Raw genomic sequence first — 11,550 nt, 5'->3', positions numbered from 1 at the left:
TATTCCCTCCTAAACATTCTATCCTCAAATATATCTCAAAATATTTATTTTCTTAACCCGATAACCCCGTATAATAACTAATGCCCAAGCTACCCCTCGACTCGCCCCGAGTTGGATTCTGAACCTCGTTGTGACTTTCTGGCTAACCGCTCCCTAGGACTGTGTCAGATCGTGCTACACAGACATATCACATATATATATATATAACATTTATCACATTTATGCCCCTAATATCCAGACGGGGCCCACATGCACATTTAACTCAACTAAACATGCATCACTACCATATATTCACATAAATCCACATATTAATATATTAAATCTTTTATTGCCCTCTAGGCACACTAATCAAGGCCCTAAGCCCGATTAGCAAATTTAGGTCGTTACAGTTATACCCCCCAAATGAGTGAAGACTGTGGTCTTGGGTCACTTATTTGTGAAGACGGACGTGAACTTTCATTTCTTTACAATATTTCTTTATGATGTTTTGTACACATCATTTTCATTAAATAAAAAATCGCCCTGGGGCGTACATTGTTTAAAAGAAAATCTAAAAATAGAAACACATCCTCCTGATTACTGATAGTACTTATGGAGGTGTTCTGCGTTCCAGCCCTTGGGACCTCTGTTTCGTCAAGTCGCCTTAAGCGATACATTCTCGGACATACTTCATGTTGGATTTCATATGGTCCTTCCCAGTTTGGGCCCATAATTCCCACTCCCGGATCTTGGGTTGCAGGGAAGACTCTTCTTACGACCAGATCACCACTTTCAAACCTTTGGCTCTTAACTTTAGAGTTAAAGTGCCTGGTGATCTTTCCTTGATACATCTTCAGCTGAACCTGGGATTCTTCCTAGATCTCTTCAATAAGGTCCAAAGATTCTTGGAGTAAGGCGTGGTTCTAGACGGGATCATACATGTCCCGTTGGTGAGACAGGATAGCTGTTTCTACTGGGATGATTGTTTCACATTCGTACACCATGGAGTAGGGAGTATGCCCGGTAGAGATTCTTTTTGTGGTCCGGTATGCCCATAGTACGTGGGGCAACTCTTCCGGCCACTTGCTTTTGCAGGCTTGAAGCTTTTTCTTCAATGTTCCCTTCAAAATCTTGTTCACGACCTCTGTTCGCCCGTTTACTTGAGGCCTTGCGACTACGGAGAAGCTTTTGATGATGCCATGTCTTTCACAGAAGTCAGTGAAGTGGACGATGTCAAATTGCTACCCGTTGTCGGACACAATTTTGTGAGGTAGGCCATATCGGCACACAATGTTGTTGATGATTAAGTCCAGGGCCTTTTTTGAGGTGATGGTGCTCATTGGTTCCGCCTCAACCCACTTAGTGTAATAATCGACGGCCGCGATAGCGTACTTCACACCACCCTTCCCGGTCGGGAGTGACCCTACTAGGTCGATACCCCACACTGTGAAAGGTCAGGGACTAGTCATCAGGGTTATTTCCATTGGAGGGGCTCGCGGGATCTTCGCCTACCTTTGGCATTGTTCGCACTTGCGGATGTAATCAACACAATCCTTCTTCATTGTTGGCAAGAAATATCCTTGCCTTAGGATTTTATTGGACAAGCTGAGTTCGGCTGTGTGATCTCCACAAAAACCATCGTGCACCTCATGCATGATTGCATCATTTCGGTCCTGGACATGCATCAGAAATATGGCATGGATAACCCTCTGCGATAGAGTTTATCTTCCATCATGACTTATCTGGGGCCTGGTACTGATGCTTCCTGGCTACTGCCCTGTCCGCGGGCAACCTCTCGGTTGTTAGGTAATGGATGATAGGTCCCATCCAGGACATGGAATAGTCTATGGCATTGATTGTGGGAGCTTGAGTACTCGATGCGAGAAGATGGATGATCAGGACGAGCCCAAAGAGCTCTACCTTGGCATCCATGGCCAATTTTGCCAATGTGTCTGCAAACACATTTCGTTCCCTAGGGATCTGGCGAATGGAATATTTCCTGAAAGACTGGAGTAGCTCTCGGGCTCGCGTCACATAAGCTGCCATCTTTTCCCCCTTCATTTGGTATTCACCAAATATTTGTCTGACAACTAATTGGGAGTCTCTATGGACTTTTAGACTCGCTGCCTCTACCTCCCGGGCCAGACGTAATCTGGCCAACATGGCCTCTTACTCGACCTCATTGTTCGATGCATCGAACTGGAAATGTAAGGAACTTTGCAATTGGTATCCTTGTGGTGATACTAAGATGATCCCAGCCCCAGCCTCATTTTCGTTCGAGGCCCCGTCTACGAAGACCTTCCATAAGGGTGTTTCAGGGTCGATGGGATCGTCACCTTCAGTGATCCCAGTACACTCCACGATGAAGTCGGCCAAAGCCTGCCCCTTAATTGATGTCCTGGGGACATATGAAATGACGAACTGACTCAGTTTCATGGCTCACTTCAGGAGTGTCCCCAACGATTCGGGTTTTTGTAACACTTGCCATAGGGGATGGTTGGTTAGTACTCTTATAGCGTGGGCCTAAAAGTAAGGCCTAAGCTTTCGAGATGCAATTAGTAAGCAAAATGTCAGCTTTTTGATTAGTGGGAATCTGGACTCCGCACCCAATAACCTTTTGCTTACATAATAGACTGGGAGTTGGGCCTTCCCTTCTTCCTGTACGAGTGCGACACTGATGACGTGTTCAGACACGGCCAAATAGAGGTACAATGGCTCCCCATCCATCGACTTTGCCATGATTGGCGCTCGGGCCAAATGCTCTTTCAGCCTTTGGAAAGCCTCTTCACATTGGGCCGACCATTCGAACCTTTGGCTTGCACGAAGGATGTTGAAGAACGGGATGCACTTGTTCGTGGTTTCGAGACAAAACGGCTCAGGGCGGCTATTCATCCCATCAAGCTCTGAACATCTTTGTGCTTCCATGGCGAAGGCATATCGATCAATGCTTTGATCTTATCCAGATGGGCCTCTGTCCCCCGGGAGCTTACTATGAAGGCCAGGAACTTCTCGGATGCCACACCAAAGGTGCACTTCTTGGGGTTCAGCTTCATCCCGTACTTCCGAATGATGACAAAAGCTTATGCCAGATCATCAGCGTGTCCTCCGGAGGTCTTGGACTTGCCTAGCATGTCATCTATGTAGACCTCCATATTCCTTCCCAGCTGGGCTTGGAACATTCTGTTGACTAGCCTTTGATACGTGGCTCCGGCGTTCTTGAGCCCGAAGGGCATGACTATTTAGCAGTACACCCTCTTGTTTGTCTAGAAGCTAGTGTGTTCCTAGTCTGCTACGTGCATTGAGATCTGATTATAGCCGGAACAAGCATCCATGAGGCTCAATATCTCATATCCGGGCGTTGCATCTACCATTTGGTTGATCTGGGTTAGAGGGAAACAGTCTTTGGGGTAGGCATTGTTAAGGTCCGTGAAGTTGATGCAAGTTCTCCACGTCTCGTTCGGCTTGGGCACCAGCACCAGATTGGCCAGCTAGACAGGATACAAGGCTTCCCAAATGAAGTTGATCGAAGATAACTTCTCAACTTCTAACTTGAGGGCCTCTGCTCTCTCCGCCCCTAGAGGTATTCGTTTCTACCGGACCGAAGTCGCGCCCTAGTCGATGTTTAGGGCGTGACATATGATGTTATGGTCGATCCTGGTCATATCCGAATGTGACCAGGCTAGGATGTCTTCGTTCTCTTTTACTCTGGCGATGATAGCAGCCCGGACCTCGGCATTTAGGTTCTTCCCGACTTTGATTACTTTGGTCAGGTCGGTGTCGCTGATGCACACCTCTTCAATTTCCTCCTTGTGCTCTAGTGTGCGATCTGTCCCTATCCGCAGATCCAGTTCATCTTCATCCCCGACCACCCTCCGTGTTGGGGGAGGAGGTGGGACCGGATCAATTTTTCCTCCTCAAGAGATTCTTTGTGGACCATATAAATTGGTCGGTCGGATATATGGTAACATTTTTGGGAGCTCTTCTGGTCTCCTAGGACTGTTCCTACCCCTCTGTTTTCGCATGGGAATTTCATACAGAGGTGGCAGATGGAGGTGATGGCACCAAAGTCGACCAGCGTAGGCCGACCAAAGATGAATTTCTAAGCGGTGGGGCAATCCACCACTACAAACGTACAAAATTTGAACGAGCCTTGAATCTCGTTCCCCAACGTTATGGGCAACTGGATTTTCCCCATCGGGAGTATTGAATCTCCATTGAACCCATAGATCTGCGTTGGGCATGAGGCTAGATCTACCTTGATCAAGCCAATTGCAACGAAGGGTGGCTTGAACAATACATTGAAGGAACTTCCGTCATCCACCAACACTCGGGACACCATTTTCTTGGCGATTTGGGCATCGATGACCAAAGGATCATGATTCGGGAAGTCGACGTTCCAGGCGTCCTCTTCCGTGAAGATGATGGGTAAATTCATCAACTTCGGGCGTTGAGCTGGGGTCTGGACCAAGGTGTATACCTCGTGATCATCGTCGATCTCGCTGAGATAGTGCTTTTGATCATTCCGGGATGGTCCCCCAAGGTGTGGCCCTCCCGAGATGGTGGCCACGTGACCATCTATCCATGGGGTGCGGTTCTGGAGGGGAAAGGCATCCCGGGTCTGGGTGCCTACACGATTGGGGCCCCCTGAGGGGCTTGTGCTCCCGGTCCTGGGGAGGTCGGTACGATCCAGAAGCACTCAGGATCGTAGGTTGTCCGGGAGCTGCTGGCAGTCCCGAAACTCCCACGGGCATCCTGACCCACTAGTTGAGATGCCCCAGCTTGATCAAATTCTCGATTTAGTCTTTTAGTTTACAACACTCCTCAATTAAGTGACCCACGTCTCTATGATATGGATATCTTTTGCTGGAGTCCCTCGAGTTCTTTCCCCCTCTGAACATGGAGGTGGGTTTCCGGTAATGATCTGTTCTCTCCGTGGCCAGGTATATGTTTTCCCTGGTGTCCACTAAGTTGGTGTACTCTGAGTATTGGGGCTCGTAACCCCTCTTGCCCTTTTTAGAGGGCTCAGATAAATTCTGTCCATTCCTCGAGCTCTTCCCCCAGTAGGGGTTTACGCTTACCTCCGTCCCCCCATTACAGATGGCTGGGCCCCACCAGGGGCAGCACTATACCCCACCGATGCCATCCCATATCCAGAAAATGGGGCGGATTGGGCCGACGTGTATCCTGAAGAAGCAGGACCGTAGGCCATTCGGGCTGCGAAGGTCATTCCGAGAGTACCCATCGACCCTGGCGCCGCCAGGGGTGCTGGAAAGTGAGAGGCCGGATATTGCATCCCGTACCCAGAAAAGGTTTGGGCACTTAGCTAGGGACCCCGCTGCCATCCGAATGCCTGGATTCGGGCCTCCTCCCAGTTGATAAAGCCTTGTGCCCTTCTTATGAATTCTTCGAGGGTGGCTGCCTTACTGCGCTGCATTTCATCCCAGAGAGGGGATCCGGCTCAGATCCTAAACTGGAGGGCCACCAGGCATTGCCCATCATCCACCTTGGTTTTTTAGACTTCTTTCGTGAAGCGCTTGATGTAGGCCCTCAAAGTCTCTGTGGGAAGTTGCTTAATGTCGGTGAGGGCACTGATCTGCATGTCCATCCTCATGGCGGCCACAAACTGCTTATGGAATGCCGACTGTAGTCCAGACCAGGATTGGATAGATCTCAGCTTGAGCCTCTTCCACCACTCTTCTGCGGGTCCGTCTAGAGTGATTGAAAAATAGAGGCATTTGTCGTTGTCACAGACGTGGGCTACAATCATCAACCGATTGTAGCAGGACAAGTTGTCCCTAGGGTCTGTGTTCCCGGTGTAAGCAGGTTGGTTCGGCATTTTGAAACCCTTAGGGAGCACCAAATCTAGGATGTGTTTGGCGCACGGTTCCTTTTCCTCTTCCTAAGAATCAGAACCTCCTCCCTCTTGTTTATGGCATAGACGATCCATGACTTTCTTTAATGCGGCCAGCTGTTCCATGAACTGCTCGGCTGTAACGACCCAAATTCGCTAATAAGGCTTAAGGGCCTTGATTAGTGTGCCTGGAGGGCATAATGGGATTTATGTGTGTGACTTTAATGAGTTAAATGCATGATTATGATTTAATGCATGTTATATGACTATTTGAGATGCATGACTGTGAGTATTAGTATGCATGTAGGCCCTGATTGTCTGAAAAGGACATACCTGTAATTTTGGCCATTTTGGGCACAACTGTATTGATTTCTGCGATCTGTGACTCGAGACGATCCTAGGATGAGCGGGTTAGCGGAAAAGTCGAAGCGGGAATTTGTACCCGGCTTGGGTCAAGCCTGGGAGTTTAATTGGGAAGTTAGAAAATATATTGAGGTTAATCTTGATGATGAGGAATATATATATATTTGGTGATTAATCAGGTATTGGGTAGCAAGCGGGAAATTATTACAGACACTCGAGGAATTAGTGGGAATTGGGTAAAATGACTAAAATGGCCCTACATGGACAAAAGGGTTTAGAATTAATAGGGAGGGCATTTTCGTCATTTATCTTTTTAGAGATATGTTAAATGAAGCTTTATACTTAGTGGAATTGGTAGAAAAGAGTTATAAGGCTGTAGAAAAGAAAGAAAAAGGAAGAAAAAGAAAAGAGAGAAAAACTGAGAGGTTTTGTCTCAAAAGGAACGGTTTGTGGTTCTCCCACCATTTCCCTTCATTTTTCTTGGAGTTAAGCTCAGTGGAGAGCTAGGGTAGGCTGAGCATCAAGGATCCTAAGCTAGACTTGAAGATTGGCAAGGGATTAGCAAGAACACATCGAAAGTTGAGGTAAGTTTTTAGAAATTTCAGTTTTAGGGTTTGACTAGTTTGAGGTGTGTATTTAAGCTAAATTGATGGGGATTTTAGGGGAATTCAAGCCAAGGTTGAGGAGGAGAAAGCTAAGGAGGTCTAGGGTTCAACTCAAGGTCGAATTTCCATCAACAATATGAATTTTAAGTCTTTAACTTTGATGTTTGACTGAATTTCTGGGTTTAGGGTTGCTTATGGTAGATTTTGAGATTTGGGTTGCTTGAGCTTGGGTTATGAGCACTTGGGATGCTTGGGATGAGTGTGAGGTGTTGATAAGTGTTTTTTTGGGTTTGGGAAATATTTGGACAAGTTTGGGGTTGAAAAGGTTGAAAGAAATCGCAGAAAATGAAATTGGGTGTTGCTTGTCTGCAACTAGTGCTACAGTGCTAGTTCTTGGGCGCTGTAGCGCTAGGCCCTGTTTCTGGGGATGTTCGGTTCTGCTTGTAGCGCTATAGCGCCCTCTTTTGAGCGCTGTAGCGCTACACTGTTCCCAGAAAGGGGTTTTGGGGTTATTTTTGAGGGATTTTGACCTAGGGTTCGGGGTTTGATTCCACCACCTTGTTTTGTGGATCTAGGACTTCCCAAGGGGCTCGGGATTGGTCCCGAGGCTAGGTTTTGGACTTGAGGTTTGGTGATGACTTTGACCTATGAATTGTGCTAGGTGAGTGCTAGGGCTCGAGTGGGATCGTGCTCGAGGAGTCAAGTGATCAAAGCTATCGAATTGAAAGGTAAGAAAACTGTAGCACTCGAGAACAGGGCGTGGGCCCATAGTGTTATTGCAGGGCATGGCCCTAGACTGTATTATATGCTAGGATATAACCTTATTTGAATTATCATATGTTTTAAGGTTTATTTCTAATTGTACGATATGTGTAATTATAGTGAAATGAACGGCTAAGGCCGAGAGCGGCGAAGGCCGGGAACGGCAGTGGGGCCGAAAGTAGCACTTAGCACATGGAGTGCTTATAGTCAGGGTAGGACCCAATGGATACGTGGGGTATCCTTACGGTGAGGACCGAGACCCCAAGCTCTGGTAAGGCTTTTGGGGCGGCATGGCCGTGTTTGCTTAGTCTGATGGTTGATCTGTTTATTTGTGGATTACATGTTAACTATATGATATGCATATGCTATTTCCTGTTTGAGTTTTCTTGCTGGGCTTCGGCTCACGGGTGCTCCGTGTTGCAGGTAAAGGCAAAGAAAAAGTCAACCAGTCATGAGTATGGAGAGCGTGGGGGCGGCGCGTACATGTTCGGCCTGCCCGACTGCTTTGGTTGGGGGCATTTTGAATATGGTTGTATTAACTTATTCTTTTGATAGTTAACCGGGTGTAAATCTATTTTTGAGTTGTAAATATTTTGTAAACCTTATTTTTGGGATCCCAGACGTTTGATACTTAATGTTTTCAATGAAACTAAGCATTTTCAAAAGCTACAGCCTTAACTTCTGATTTAGTCACACTTTTGGTTTTAGAAACCTCGTAGAGTCAGTTAGTTGCACAATTTCCGTTTGAAACTCACCTAGTAACGACTCTATGGTAGTAGGGCGTTACATCGGCCATTCTGTCATCTAGGGGGACCCTTTCATTCCTCCTGTCGTTGAGGTTATTCCTCAGATCTTCCCTCTGGGGCAGATCTTCTCCTTGCAGGCTCGCTCCTTTCGGGAAGTTAGACCGTCGCGTAGGTCTATACGGGACATGTCGTCCCCTGAACTAACGGCTTTCGGCTCATCAGCACGCTAGCGCCCTCGGTGATCATTGTTCATGGAGGCGCTGGGTTGGAAACGTTGCTCCCGTCCAGTCTGTCTAGGGACAGCCCGAGGCTTGGTTCCCTGCGGGGGCATCCCTTGCGGATTGATTGGATGATCCCGTCCTGGGACGAGACGCATCTTCTCTTTCCTAGGGAGCGACCCTGGGTTAGCCCCAATTTTCAGGACAAGATGAGTTTTCCTCTAGGGGTTTTCTTTTCCCACAGGGTTATCTACTTGGGCTTTCCCTTTTTCTTGAGCCGGGTTAGATGGGCCGACTCTGAAATCATGTCCCATAGGAGGGATTGGCCTTGTATTCTCGGGCACGCCAACCCTAACTGGTGGGGCCAACGGCCGTGTTCCTGGAGGAGAACAGTTGGAAGATTGGTCGCCAATCCTTGAGCAGCAATGAAGGCTTGAAGGGCCAGGAGAGATTCTTGCATCTGGTGAGTGGCTTCTTTCTATTCGGCTATCCTGGCCTCCTGATCCAGGACTTGTTGTCTCAGTTTAACCATCTCTGGGTTCTCCTGGTCGGGATCCATTTCTTATTCAGGGATCGCAGGATCCTCAGCTTCGTGATCATGGTATCCCCCTTCATTTTCCTCGTCTTCCTCATAGTAACCCTCCTCATAGATTGTCTCATCCTCAAAAGTCAGGGAATCGTCAGGTTGGGGCATTTGATAGGGCGGACCCTCAGGTTGGTTTTAAGGGAGAGGTTGATTGGGCAATGGCTCCCCATTGCCTTGCTGTTCTTGGTGAGCAGGATCAGATGTAGTATGTCTCGTGTTCACCATTGTTGCAGATGTTCAAGATCAACTCAAGCTTTCTTCGGCTCTCAATGAAAGCACCAAAATGTTTACCGAGTTTTTCAGAAACTAGAATTATGAAAGATAAGAGAGCTTAAAAAGAAAGGATTTAGAATATGCAAGCAAGGTTTTTACGTGAAGGTGAATGTTTAGAATATGCAAGCAAGGATTTAGAATATCCATCTGGGCACTTTGTATGTGAAGGTGTTTCCTGGTGAGCGGGTGCATTATCTAAAGGCTATCTGGTGTAGGCTTTTAGCTCCTAAACACCAGTTTATTCTCTGGCTTGCAGTAAACCAGAAGTTGAATACCAGGGATTGGTTGCAGACTTGCCATATCCCTCTTCAGTCAGTTTGCTGTCCAGTTTGTGGTCAAGAGGAAGAGTCCCATACTCACTTATTTTTTGATTGTGTCTTCTCCAGAAATGTTATCTGTGCTGTCAAGCGATGGCTTAAAGGTTTTGCTTGGCCGATGCAGTTTAGTCAGTGGATCAAGTGGTTGGCTTTGCCTCGGGATGACGGGTTTTCAGTGGTCCTTCATGCTTCGTGTGCAGCTGCTGTGTATCACATATGGCAGAATAGGAACCTTTGCTGGCATGACAACTTTTGCCTTCCAGTGTATAGGATTGACCATTTGATTAGATTTTCTCTCAAAGCTAGAATTCTGAACTTAGTAGGCAGTAATTGTTCAGTTCGTGAAAAGCAAATGCTTCAGTTTGTAATGAATTTGTAATTGTTGGTCTGGTTTGGCGGGGGTAGGGTGTTCCTTCCTCTGGTTTGTTGTGTACTTGTTTGTTGATCAATATATATTTCCTTTTGATAAAAAAAAAAAAAAAAGAAGGTTTTTACGTGGTTGGGGCGTTAAAAAAATTAATTGGAACATGTACGCCCTGGTTTTCCCACGGGCTGTTTAGCAGGACGAGCCTCGGACTAAACATGATTTAGTCCGAGGTTCCCACAGGCCAGAGGCTCTATTTCCAGGACGGGCCCTTTCTAGCTCGAGGGGGTCCTGTTTTCAGCTCGCACTTGTTGCACCAGGAGCTGGGAATAATATCCGGCGTCCACGGACGGATAAGCTCGGGTTATGAATTGCTCCAGTAACGAGCTTATCAGGAAGCTCTGACCCTATGGGAAGTCAACACGCAAGATAAACGTGCATATTCTTGCCATCACGTGTCCGATATCCCCCTGACTTCTCGGACACGCAGCAGGAACGTGCGTATTCAGACACCCACGGACGAGTTGGGCCGTGCGGCCCATTATCTCCTTCCATACTGATTAGACCACACTTGTGTGTCAGGTTTAAGAATTAATCATGAGTATCACAGACTTGATATGACAAATGGTAAGGTCACGGGATGACCTCCCTACCAACTTCCAGGTGCCTTCTCCTATAAATATGGAGACCCTGGGAGTTGATAGGGGTTGGAAAAATAGTCTTTTAAGAACTATATACTTTGTAAACCAATTACCCAGAGAATATCAATAATATTGACTAGTGGAGTAGAAGGATTTTAACCTTCGAACCACTTAAAAACGGGTCTGGAGTCACCTAGTTCTTTCCACAAAGATTTCATATCTGTGACGGTTCTACTTTTAAGTATTAATCTCTTTCTCTTCTTCTCTTAATTATCTGTTGCCGAAGAACCGCGTCAACAGAACAATATTGTAAAAAAAATTAATGAATAGTATAATTTTAAAAATAAACTAAATTATGTAAATATATATATTTATAAAAATTATGAAACACTTTTAAAACTAGATTTTTTTGTTTCTAAATTTTTCATATTATTATCTATTGTATTTATATAATAATATTTATATCAAAATTTAAATTTATTATTCTTTAACATATTTATAAATTAAATTAACTATATTATTCTTTAACACATTTATAAAATTTGTATTAGTTAAAAAAGAGTTGTTTTATTAATTGGAAAAATATTGTAAAAAAATTTAATATATAAATTTATTAGTTATGATTTTTTTATTAATATACATATATATATATGTTTAAATATTTTTTTTATAAAAATGTATTGGAGCAATGCCGACAATTAAAATGTGTCGTTGTTGGGAAAGGGAATTTTTTTAAGGGGCAATGTTGACACCTATAAGCTATCGCTATTGGAGGCAATAGTGACAACTTATATGTGTCGACATTGCCCATTAAAAAAAATTTAGCTGGTAAATTTTTTCCCCCC

At 45.6% G+C, this 11,550-nt stretch overlaps 1 protein-coding gene across 1 annotated transcript; it reads left to right on the top strand.

Moving 5' to 3' along the window:
• The first annotated feature begins 9,463 nt into the window (after positions 1-9,463).
• Positions 9,464-10,079, top strand: LOC133825324 (uncharacterized). The gene is made up of 2 exons (XM_062258283.1): positions 9,464-9,551; positions 9,640-10,079. Exons 1-2 carry the CDS (start codon positions 9,464-9,466, stop codon positions 10,077-10,079), a joined length of 528 nt encoding a protein of 175 aa, XP_062114267.1.
• The last annotated feature ends 1,471 nt before the right edge of the window (positions 10,080-11,550 follow it).

The sequence above is a fragment of the Humulus lupulus genome, chromosome 3 (genome assembly GCF_963169125.1).
Source record: "Humulus lupulus chromosome 3, drHumLupu1.1, whole genome shotgun sequence".
In the NCBI taxonomy this organism is placed as follows: domain Eukaryota; kingdom Viridiplantae; phylum Streptophyta; class Magnoliopsida; order Rosales; family Cannabaceae; genus Humulus; species Humulus lupulus.
This window is presented reverse-complemented; position numbering and strand designations above follow the sequence as displayed.